At 32.6% G+C, this 13,045-nt stretch overlaps 1 protein-coding gene, 1 long non-coding RNA gene and 1 pseudogene across 3 annotated transcripts in view; 1 reads left to right on the top strand and 2 right to left on the bottom strand.

Moving 5' to 3' along the window:
* LOC125866266 (uncharacterized) overlaps positions 1-13,045 on the top strand; it is a 55,402-nt gene that overhangs the window by 8,372 nt on the left and 33,985 nt on the right. The gene's annotated exons all lie outside the window — the stretch shown is intronic.
* The window catches only part of LOC125866229 (acyl-coenzyme A oxidase 3, peroxisomal-like), a 287,150-nt gene continuing 281,830 nt past the window's right edge, over positions 7,726-13,045 (bottom strand). Inside the window, exons 10-13 of one of the 2 annotated variants that reach the window (XM_049546556.1) lie at positions 8,799-8,945; positions 8,616-8,720; positions 8,427-8,528; positions 7,726-8,197 (exon numbers count right to left, since the gene is read on the bottom strand). In XM_049546556.1, coding sequence (XP_049402513.1) covers positions 7,949-8,197; positions 8,427-8,528; positions 8,616-8,720; positions 8,799-8,945 — 603 coding nt within the window. In that variant the 3' untranslated portion in view covers positions 7,726-7,948. The remainder of the gene's footprint in view (positions 8,198-8,426; positions 8,529-8,615; positions 8,721-8,798; positions 8,946-13,045) is intronic. The other variant, XM_049546557.1, reaches the window with a different exon arrangement.
* Positions 9,725-12,834, bottom strand: LOC125866239 (acyl-coenzyme A oxidase 3, peroxisomal-like; annotated as a pseudogene).

Raw genomic sequence — 13,045 nt, 5'->3', positions numbered from 1 at the left:
AATATAATATTCTTTCATATTTAGTTTATTCTTTCCTTTTAGGAAAAGGTTTTGGAGTAGCTAGTTCTTTTCTAGTAGGAAAGGTTTTAGGACTCTATAAATATAGGTTTGTTTCTTCTAACAAAATAACAATAGAATCCACAATGTAGTCGTTTAGTGAGTTTTGTTTATGGGGAGATTTAATCTCTCAACAATTTTAATATTTTTTTCTTTATATTAGTTTTCATATAATACTATTAGTTTTTAGTATAAGTTTTTGTTATCTAATTTATCAATCATATTATTTGCAATTGTAAGCTTCCGCATGACTCCCTAATCACCCTTCAGAACCCAACAAATTCTTGTACCAATAATCAACGTTTGTTTTTGTCTTTGAAATCACAATTCATGTTGCGTCTTTGCTGTAAGAACAAAAATTATGTTTTAGGGGATGCCAGAAAAACGTACACTCCATTCCTATACTGTTATACATTATAGACTATTTAAATTACGTAATAAATATATAAAATTAAAATAATATTTTTTGTAGATTAAAAACTATTTCGTTTACCTGTTAATAAAGGATTAAAATATTCTGATCCTATAAGGATCATTCTGATCATTTTATCGACCATATCCCATATATTTAGTACGAATGAAACTATTCTACCATTACTACTATCAGTGTTTTAAAAGACTCTGTTGGGACTCGCCTCGAGACTCGCCCTGGGACGGAACTCTAGCAAAACGCCCCGAGACTCAAGTGTGGGGCTTAGCGTCCGACTATACACCCTAAGCACGCCCAACACCCAACGCTCGGGACTCGCTTAACAGATCTTAAACAAATTATGCGTTAAAATCTTTAGTTAGCATTGTTGACCCTCATCATTCTTGAATAAATGAAAGATACTTCAATTTTTTAATCTATAGAGATAAGAAATTGAGAGTAACTCAAATAACAAGTTGTAGTATCACATCTTTACTATTTGATAACATTGTGAAGGTGATTATACATTACATAACATTTCTTTTAAAAATATGTAACAACATTTTACTTTTTCACTTATCCTTGGTCTTCATGGTTTTGTCATAAATCTCAAAGTTGTCATATTTTATTGGGAAAATGCATAAGTACCCCCCCAGCCTATGTCCAAAATCCCTGAGACACACCTAACCTTTACTAAGGTCCTATTACCCCCCTGAACTTATTTTTTAGTTAATTGTTTACCACTTTTCGGCCTACGTGGCTGAGTCCGTGATTTCACCTCTGTTAAGCGCGTGGGTGCAGCTTTTAGACGGCACTGACCAATAAAAATTGGTCATGTGTTAAAATAAATTTGGAAAAAATAAATATTAACTCAATTGTCTTCTTCTTTATTATTGTTCTTCACTAGTATACGTACCCGCGCGTTGCGCGGCTATATATTAATTTAAAATTATTTTAATTTAATAAAATATCAAATACTTCAAATATTTTTATATATTGTCCTTTATTACTTTTATGTTGTATTAATAAACTAATATTTTTCATATTAAATATTTAATTTTTTTTCACATGAAATGTAAAATATCATAAGATTAAATGACATGTTAGTATATTTTGAATATTTATTTTTCGAATCCAAAACATTCTTTACATTCTGAAATTTGCGTCAAACTATAATAGAAAAATGATTTAATATAGAGTGGATATAAATAATGTAATAATAATACATGTACTTGCTATATACATTTTCTTATTAATCATTGAAAATAATTAATTAATCAGTTTGTTATATTATTTTTTAAAACATTAATTTAATCTCTTAAACTTTCGTAGAAGAAAATAATAATTTAAATTTTAATCAATGATTAGATGTCGAGGAACTTATCAATTTTTCTAGTATTCTAATATAGTAATTATTGCGTAAATTCCTGTTATGACTATTATAAAATTTATCATAATTTTTCATACTTATTATTTTAATACAACGTGTAATCTTTACTTATTATTTTCTTCCCATTGTTATTTTTGTTTAATTATATTACAAATAATACTAACAACAATTTCTTTTTTTATTAATGTAAAGATAATTTAATATAACGTGTAATTTTTACTTACTATTTTCTTCCCAATTTTATTTTTTTAATCATCTATAAATAATAGTTACAACAATTTATATTTTTATTAACGTAAAGATTTTGAGTAATAATTCTTCTTATGTTCTATTAATAATAATGATCGAAATTATTCACTATTAAAGTTTCTACATAATTGATATAAAAATTGAGGTTGCATACAAATAAAAACATGTTTGAACAAACAAAATAATTATATGCACTATTAGAGAGTACCTTCTAGTCTTATAAGTATCCTACAATTATGATAAAGTTGGAAAAGTGTAACTATCTATAAATAAAATAAAATTATATATATAATATTTACAAAATTTTACAAGCCCAAATTTGAAATAAAATATATAAACATTGAAAGCTATAAACTAACTAAAAATATATTCACAAAGTAGATTATAAGTAATATTTTTTTATCTATAAATAAAATAAAATTATATATATAATATTTACAAAATTTTACAAGCCCAAATTTAAAATAAAATATATAAACATTGAAAACTATAAACTAACTAAAAATATATTAACAAAGTAGATTATAAATAATTTTTTTTATCTATAAATAAAATAAAATTATATATATAATATTTACAAAATTTTACATGCCCAAATTTGAAATAAAATATATAAACATTGAAATCTATAAACTAACTAAAAATATATTAACAAAGTAGATTATAAATAATAGGATAGCTTTTTGAAATTTTGGGAAGTGTAAAAGCTACTTTTTAGAAAGTTGAAAAAATGGGGCCCGGCGCGTGTTGAACAAAGTTTTCAACCTATTTGGTTTATATTTCCACGTAAGCCGAAAGTGGTAAAAAATTAATTAAAAAATAAGTTCGGGGGGGTAATAGGACCTTAGTAAAGGTTAGGTGTGTCTCAGGGATTTTGGGCATAGGCTGGGGGGGTACTTATGCATTTTCCCTATTTTATTTAGCTATTTTAAAGTAATTTTATTTTTATTCATGATGGAGTGATGTTTGTATTATAATACTAGTAACGTTTATTGATTATTTTCTTTTAGGGGGGTGAATTATATAGTATGATGAAAAAAAAAATCAGAAATAATGATTCTCTTATTATTAAAAAGTTAAGATTAATCAGATTATTTATACTTGTATAATCATGTTACAACTTTTATTTTCTATGAGTTTCATTTATCATGTTTGTAATTATTCTAATCTTTGATGTATTTTTATAATTTTGTGTTATTATACTATGTTGTAAATTAAAAATTTAAAGATCCATAGGACTTACGCCCCACGTCTCGAGGCTTACGACTCGCCCTATACTAAGTAAAACGCCCCGCCTCACGCTCCTACCTTTTAAAACACTGACTACTAATAATAATAATAATTGAGATAGTGTTATATTATTGTATGAATCATGATATATTTGACTTCTATTAACAATTAAGCTCCAACTCATGCTGATGGTAAGTTGTCCATGTCCAATGTGTGAAGACTAATGCGGCTGGCGATTTTTTGTAAGTCTTTCTGACTTGAAAAGGCAAGAAATGACTTAGTTCATATTGAGAAAAAAACTTACTTAATGAATGGATCATTCATGGTTGAGCTCACTGTTTTAAGAAACGGGGGCGTGAGGCGGGGCATTTTACTTAGCTAGCGTTTGATCATAGATTTCTAAATATTTTTAGCAAATATTAATTGTATGACATTTCACCATGTGTTTGACCATAATATTTGAGAAACATATTTTACTTTTTTAAGAAATATAATTTATATCCATAAGTTTTAAAAACTATTAAAACTAACCATATGTTTGTATTACATAACAAAATAGAAACATCGACGTAACAAGATTCATGACTTCCACAACAAGTCAATTAGATCGTTGTTGCAGAAAATAACAAGTAGTGTCCATGACATTGGAGCAATGTGGTAGTTCAGAGTGAGTGCAACAAGCATCATTTCATGCATCGTGAAGTAGACGAAGAATCTGGCTTTATTACCCTGAGTCAATTGTTCGTCATTTTCATCAACAACCATATCATCACTTTCATATTCACTGAATATTCCATCATTGCTTTGATATTCACGTAAAAAAATCATGTAATACAGCGCAAAGTCGCAAACAACTACTATAGAGGATGTTTTTGTAAAAGATAAAAGTTTGATGTAGAATTTGAATTTATTAAAGCTCCCAAATAACGAGATTTGGCCCAAATTCTAATTTTTTTCTAGTATTTGAAAATTTGGGTTATTTGCCAAAAATATTTGTCAAATAATGGCAAGTTGTATGGACAAACACTATTTGCCATAAATTCTCCCAAATTTTACTTGGGAAATCTATGGCCAAACGGGCCCTTAGTATAGGGTATAGTAATATAATACACAAAATTATAAAAATACTTCAATAGTTTGAAATAATTACAAACACGATAGAAGAAACTCATAGAAAATAAAACTTCTAACATGAAAATATATACAAGTATAAATAATCTAACATCTTAACTTTCTAATAATTAAAGAATCATTATTTCTATAAAAAAAAATTCTATCATACTATACAATTTATCCCCTAAAAGAAAATAATCAATAAAACTTACTAGTATTATACTAAAACCATCACTGCATGAATAAAATACAATTACTTCCAAATAACTAAATAAAATATGATAATTTTGAGACATATGACCAAACCATGAGACCAATAATAAGTGAAAAAGTAAAATTTCGCTACGTATTTTTAAAATAAATGTTACGTAATTTATAATCACCTTCACAGTGTTACAAATAGTAAAGATGCAATACTACAACTTGAATTTGAGTTACTCTCAATCTTCTTATCTCTATAGATTAAAAAATTATTAAGTATCATTCATTTATTCAAGAATTATGAGGGTCAACAATGTTAACTAAAGATTTTAACACATAATTTATGTAAGATATGTTAGGCGAGCCCCGAGCATTGGGTGTTGGGCATGCTTAGAGCATATAGTCAAACGCTTATGGTGTAAGTCTTACAAAACTAAGCCTCACACTAGAGTCTCTGAGCGTTTTGCTAGAACCCCGCTCCAAAACGAGCCCTGAGGCAAGTCCCAATGAAATCTTTTAAACACTAATCGAGCCCGTCAAAAATATTAAATTTAATTGTATCTGATCATAAATCAATAATTACAGAACAAATTGATCCCAAGTAATTTTGGAAGGAAGCATAGTTTACATAAACAAGTTTTCAACGAATCTACTTAATATAATTAATATATAGTATGGATAGTTCCTTTATAAGTCAGAAAAATTGAAAAATTGAAAAATAAAACCATCTAATTTCAATCATATACACCTAATTTGATTCGTATACATTCAATATTCATTGGTCCAATTAATTATATAAAAAAGAAAGAGGATGGGAGATTTGTCATATTAGTTGTACGTGTTCAAGAGGATCGTGCATTTTCTGCATTATATTAAAGTTTGTTATTATTTTATATGAGAAATACTACATAATAATAATAACAATATGCCTAGCTATTCGATAAGATTATTAGAAGAAAAAAACTATTGAAAAATTATCAAATCATACCATTATAGAAGAGTAATCGAAATGATCATGATGGTTATGAAAAATTCAAATTTATTTATGCACATTAAACTAATTAAAAAATTCTACAATATACAGTAATTTAATAATCAATCGAACTGTATCATTGACATATTATAGTGCATCAACTTTCCCAAGAACACTTTAATACCCTTATCAGCGACACCAACCCACCTACCAACTTTACTATCCTTAAATACACACATTATGACATTTCAATGTGACCCAAAATACTTAATAAACCACCAAAAGATGTGATGTAGTGAATAGGGTTGCTCCTCATTTAATCAGAAGATTCGAGTTTAAGCCTTGGATATGGAAATTTTTTTAGTAGGAACTAGGAAGCATTCCCCCCGAATAAGACTCTACACAATGCAAATCTAGATATAGTTGGGCTTCAGACTTTAGTGCAGTTATCAGACACCAAATGAAAAAAGAAAAAAAAAACTTAAAAAACAATGCAATTAATTATCCAACTACCAGACTAAATCCCCAACTACCAAAAGGAGCACCAAAATCAGAGTTTTTCAGGTGCAATAATTAATATTTTTTCAAAAATTAATACTCTTTTTTCTGTGTCTCCTTTTAATTTATTCCTAGATATCATTTTTCGTTATTTTGTTATGTTATTTCATCAACCCGAATGACCATTAAAGATATTAACTCTAAATGTTTTGCTTTTAGTTTGAGAAGCGAAGATTTAGATAGTCGATCCTTGTATCAATAGACACAAGTTTATTGTGATTGGAGGATTAGAACTAGATAAAATGACTATAGAGGATTCATATAGTCATCCTCACCAATTTGAAAGTGAGATGTGATTAGACTAATTGTTCTTTTATTTGAACTTTGTGAGTTTGAGTTCGAAATTCTATCGATTATTTAAAATTTATAGTTATTTAGTCAAAAAAAATATTAATCACATATACATGATCTGAATTAAGGTTTCTGGACTCGAATGAACCTATAACTCCAACACTACACCTGCCCCTACTGGCAATTCTGAAGATATGCTACCTTTAGAAGATGCATGTTGCGGATATAAAGATGTTGAGATGGATGTGTTTGCGTACTAAGAGCGACAAGATTAGGAATGAGGTTATGTGGGAGAAGGAGGGAGTAACCTCCATGGTGGACTAGATGAGGAGAGCAAGACTAAGATAGTATGGTTATGTGAAGAGGATGCATTACGTTGATGTCCTAGTGAGGAGGTGCAAGAGGTTGTTGTAAGGCATAATCGTAGATGTAAAAGTAGGTTGAAAAAGTATTGAAGAGAGATGATTAGACACAACATGGTAACTTCATATTATTAAGGGCATGACTCTAGATATGAAAGAGTGGAGATCGCATATTAGGGTAGAAGATTAGTAGGGATAAAGTGTTGTGTTGCCTTGCGAAGGTTTAGGCTTGTTAGTACTTGTCGTAATGCTAGACGTTCCCTTGTACGTCTTGCATTATATTGTTTATTGTGTTACGATTATCATATTATTTTGTTGCTATTGTTTCTTTCTTGTAGACTTTACAACACTTTTCTTATTAACTGTTATGCATTTTCTTTTACTTGAATTTGATGCACTTCAGCCGAGGGTCTTTCGAAAACAATCTTTCTAGCTTCACAAGATAATGATAAGGTTTGCGTACACTCTACCCTCCCTGAATCCCACTTAGCGATTTCACTGGGTTGTATTGTTGTTGGCTAGTACAAAAAAAGAATAGCGTTCCAAAAACATTAAGTGTAATCTAGACAAATAATATGGCACTAGATCTGGCTCAGATCGAGATTGGGGAGGTTAAAAGAGAGTTTGAAAAATGTCTTCAAATATGAAGTTTATCTTACTGGTATTTGTTGTACTGCAATGATCACTACAGAGACATCAATTCACTGATTTTGCTCCATGGTATTAACAAGGCCAAGGAAGCGGAGCTAGAATTTTAAGTTTATGACTTATGAGTTCTAGATTCTAGAAAGGACAATTTACATGGTTCACACAAACAGAGTTTTACCAAACTCGTAAGCAGAACTATAACTCCGTCCCTGTTCAAATGTCATGCTATCTTAATGAGCATCTATAACATATCAGAGGATCAAACAACACCTTCTATGAGTAAAACTATCTGTCCTTTCATGATTAAAGATAAAAGGTGAAATGTACTTATTTTTTGAGAAAGAACAACGGCAAATAGACTATTGGTTATTCATGGCAAGCACAGAAGTTGCAGGAACAAGCCATGTTGTGATATCTTTTTAATCTAGGTAGTATCTTGTGGTAACTAGTAATCTACGAACAACGAGCTAGTTTTGTTCAGAAGACGAAGCATTGGCCTCAACCCAATTGAAAGCTATCGGGCTCAAGAAGGCGTCAGGTAAGCCAAAGGAACTGACCAAGGAAAGTGCATGTGGCCTTAGTTCACTGCATAGCTTTGCAACTTCTTTTCTCACTATAGCAGCATTGTCCATCCACAGGTATCCGTATCGGAGGAATGCAGCATCCTCTTCTAGGGTGACCAGAACATACATCGATCTGACGAGATCCAAAGCGTTCTGCAAGATAATTCACGGTTGAACACATACAACACGGTTTAGATATTATCTATAGATACGACATTAGAAAACTCTATTTCACATTCTCATTACGCATAAAGGTCGAGCATTCTGATTATTTCCTGGCAGTGAGACATTTCATGACTTTGTCCACTGCACCTACCCCCTCTTTAGTTAAATAGTTGTGTCTAACAACTATAAAAATGATCTGAAAGACATTTGTTAGTACCTTAAGGGGGCCAGATGTGACGGATGCCTCTGCATCGAGGAAAGTATGGAGAACTGCTCGGTCTGAGAAGGCTCTCCCCAGGTCTTCAGCAAGCTGATAATTCTGTCGAGGGGGAAACATTGATTTGTTATATGCAAGCACCCAATACAAGCTGAATAAGAGAAGAATAAAGATGAAGAGCATGCTTACCAAAGTAAAAGCATATTCCTTGCTTTTTCCCTGTGCCTGGAATTGCGAAACTTCAGCAGCAAAACGTTCCAACAGGTCTCGTTCCCGTAGGCAGAATATGTCATTCTGGAATAAAGGCAATCAGAACTTCTGACCTGATAAATGATTCATCTAAAATGAAAAAGGAAACAAAAGCTTTGTTACCTGGAACTGGGCTTGCCTCATTGTAGAACTTGTAAGTTGTGAAGGTATGACGGGACGAGAGGTGTTCATGTGTTCTAATCCCAATCCTTTGAACGGCTTCTTACTCCTTTTGACTGCCACATATTCCCCAAAAAGTGCCTTGCTAACCTGCCATTACAATTTATCCATCGAACAACAAAGTTACCTAGTGACTATGCAAAGAGATCATCAATAACGCGTGTGCGCCGTGTAGAGTAGGTCAATGCAGCATGACTCCTATTGCTACAAGATGATGAAATATCTCTTTTCACCTAATGCTGCTGCAAAAAATCTATGATCCTATCAACTTTTCGACCCAAAGAACCATGCATGCTCTTGAGAGTGTTACAAATTCTTTTTACAAAAAGAATCACGGAAGAAAACGTTACTGTTTCATTTTTATCCGAGTCAGAAGAAACTACATATGTACTACAAAAAAATGGCAGACTGCATGGTAGGTTTTAACAAATGATGATAAGATTGTAGAAGTACAGTAGCTGAAAATAGAAAAAAAATGATGGTAACATTGCAGAAGTACAGTAGCTGAAAATAGAAAACAATTGGCCCCGAGGAGGTGGGAGGTAAGTGACTCTGAGAACATACTACAAGAAAAACATGACAAATTAGTAAAGGAAAAAAATTGAAACACATTCTCAAAAGGCTTATTTATTATAAAAACAAGTTTCAACTAGCAGGCATAGAAGAGTTTCTATACATACTTACAGCCAGAAAGTTAATTACAGAGCGACAAAATGGACATTTGAAAGGTTAAACATACTTCAATTTAAAAGAGAACAACAAAAGATTTTGGTTATTTTATCGATGTAGTACTGTTGAAAGAAACAAAATAAAGGGGGGAAATCATAAATAAAGAATAATAATACAAAGAGGACGAAGGAAAGAATGCATGGTAGAATAAAATATAGACCATTTCAGTGAGGAAGAAGTCGCCGTTGATGACTTGGGTAATCAAGTATAAGAACTTCTGGTCCATTAGGAGTAACTGAAAACGCTCTTCTTGTCAGCGAGTATCTTATCGCAGTTGCCAAACCAATCTGACAAAGCATCACGAACAGAAAAATGAGATGCCACAAAAATACTATGAGTGGTAAATAAAATACGTGTGTAGAGAAGCAACTGTTGCTTGTCATACCTTTGCAGAGTAAACTGCACTAGCTGCAATTGTCACACAGCCAGATGTCAAAGGGGATAAAAATGCTGCAAATCTCTAGGAACAAATCGTCAAAATCCAGTTAGCATTATCCTCAGCAATGTTTCTTGACAAACTGTCAAAACTTTAACAATCTCCTATGATCGTAAAGAATCACTAGAAAAAGGCCAGCCCCGGTACTAAAGCTCCTGCTATGCGCAGGGTCTGGGGAAGGGCCCGACTACAAGGGCCTATTGTACGCAGTCTTACCTTGCATTTCTACCAGAGGCTGTTTTCCCCGGCCTACCGTAAAGAACTACTAATAGATAAAAATTATCCTTATTATGCTTCCTTAGAAAAGACTTGCATTAATTAAGCACAACAAAATAATTGGGAATCATTGCCTTAAACGAATTAAGTTTACCTGGTCAGGATCCTTGATAGCAGTAAGATATTTCCCATCTGGAGAAACATCCGCCACTGAATTTAACAAATTTTCTCTGGGTACCCGGACATTGTCAAACCTGGAAAATGAGATTTCACAACGAGCTTAGCTCCTAACTGCCAAAATGAAGCCATAAACTTTTACTACAATTTACTACACTTGAAGCCAAGTTCAAGTACAACTCTTCTCTACCAAATTCTGCCATTGTCAACACCATTTAAGCCAATCTTGTGACCACAATCAGCTATGCGGATGTTTGGACAAATGTCTCCATTTTCATCTCTGATCTGAGCGATAAAAGCATGGACACCTTGATTTCCCCCGTCAATGATGAGCTGAGAGAAAACTATGGTATGTGTTGCATGCTACAACACAGTCAAGAGAAATGATATCAATTTAGACTAAGGCTCAAGCAAAAGTTAGCAAGTTGATAAACAAAAAACGTCAATCAAATAAACATGCCAAATTTGTTTCCGAGAGGAAGTATAGTTACATTAGCTGCACCCCCAATCCAATACTTCTGAGCTGATTCACATGGAGTATTTATGACAAACTCTCCTGTGCTTGAATCATACGTTGTGACTGTTTCAATACCTCGAACCTGAACAGTACTTGCAAATATATCAGTTAGAATTGCAGAAACAATGGACAATATTTTACTTTCTAAAGTTATATAATATATACTTAAAACAACTTTCACATACATTACTTCCATGCCCCAACTCTGTCATCGAGAAGCAACCTTTAACCACGTAATCCTCTGTCCTTCAACCATTTATCATGATGTCGTTTGGTACCGAAAAACTGGATTGCACCACCCCTGTATCAATCAACCAAAAAGTTTAATGATATTCTGATAAGCTGGAAATTCAATTTATGAAATACAACCAACCAATCAAGATTGTCTCTACAATAAATATCATCCATTTTGGTTCTTCTTATAATATTCCTATATTTATCTTTTACGTGCAATAGTTGACCACCAACATAAAAATCGTCCAATCATGTACTTTTCAAGAAAGCTCACTGGTATGCAGATACCCCGGAAGTCTGTCGGAAAACATAACATAGAATGTCTGTACATAGAAATTCAATGTCTACTTAGGTTGTTACAAGTTAATCAAGCAATCAAGAATGTTTGTGCTCATGACATAGTATTGATTGATGAAACGCGTGGTATAGTTAACAATAGGCTAGAAGTTTGGAGACAAACCCTAGAGTCTTAAAGTTTTCTGATTAAGTAGGACTAAAAGAGAGTACTTGGAGTGCAAGTTTAGTGACGCAACGCATGAAGCGGAGGTGGAAGTGAAGATCGATGCACAAATTATACCCAAGAAAGGGAGCTTCAAGTATCTTGGGTTCATAATCCAAGAAAACGGGGAGATTGATGTTGATGTCACACGTCGTATTGGAGCGGGTAGGCAAAATGGATGCTCACATTCGGAGTACTGTGATAAGAATGTGCTAGCAAGACTTAAGGGCAAATTCTACAGAGTGGTGGTACCGATATTGTTATACGGGACAGTGTATTGGCCAACCAAGAATGTCCACGTCCAAAAGATGAATATAGTGGAGATGAGGATACTCAGATGAATGTGTGAGCACACTCAGGAGATATGATTAGAAATGAAGTTATAAGGGACAAGGTGGGAGCGGCCCCTGTGGCAAACAAGATGAGAAAGGCGAAACTAAAATGATTCGAGCATGTGAAGAGGAGGTGCGTAGATGCGCCGGTAAGAAGGTGTTACAGGTTGGCTATACCAGAAATCTAATTGAGGGAGTTGATTAGATAGGACATGACTCAATATCAACTTACTAATAAATATTAAGGTATGGAAATCGAAAATGAGAATAAACGGTTAGTAGGTAGTCGAGTGTTGCCGCACTAGGTACATAATGGACAAAAAAGCATACCATAGGAGAAAATGGACACCCATCTTGATGGAAAGAGAATGATCATAGATAAAAAGACAATCCAAGAGAGCCAATTTCCTCAACTCATCTTCAGGCCCTTTAACAGTCAGCCAATCCTTGGAAAACCCATGTTCAACAAGGTACTGAATCCTCCTCATGGTAATTTGCCTTTGCTGTTCCTTAGATTGACTATAATCAGGTGAAAGAAACACTTTTCCACCTCTTTTTACAGGGTTAAAAATTTTGCTCTGTAATATCAGACCAAAAAACCAGTCTCTTTCCTCCAAATTGTGACCATCCATGAGCTTTCTCATCTCTTTAATGTAAAAAACAGCAGCTGGCTCTGAAAGCTCAGGTGGATTGTAGCTGAGACATGGCAATGATTGGAGTATAACATTGAGTATTGGGGTTTCTTGTTTTAGGTGTCTGCTCAGAACTTTAGTTCTGAAACTCACTTTCTCCATTGAAGAACAGAAAAGATTGTATTTTTCCATTATTGAGAGTTTTAAAGTGATGCTTGATTTTGTATGAGAAATCAAGAAAATGCTAGTGAGACTGAATTTTCTACTATTAGAAATGTTGAAAATTCTGGTGGGGTAGGTGATTGATGATCATGGGATAAATGTCAACATTATTTTACGGAAAAATTACATTCTATTAAAAGTATTTACACCACGTAATTTATACATTCGTGTTTAAACACACTATTTAACTAAACAT

The sequence above is a fragment of the Solanum stenotomum genome, chromosome 5, assembly GCF_019186545.1.
Source record: "Solanum stenotomum isolate F172 chromosome 5, ASM1918654v1, whole genome shotgun sequence".
NCBI lineage: Eukaryota > Viridiplantae > Streptophyta > Magnoliopsida > Solanales > Solanaceae > Solanum > Solanum stenotomum.
The sequence above is the reverse complement of the archived record's forward strand: the minus strand, read 5'-3'. Positions and strand labels throughout refer to the sequence as shown.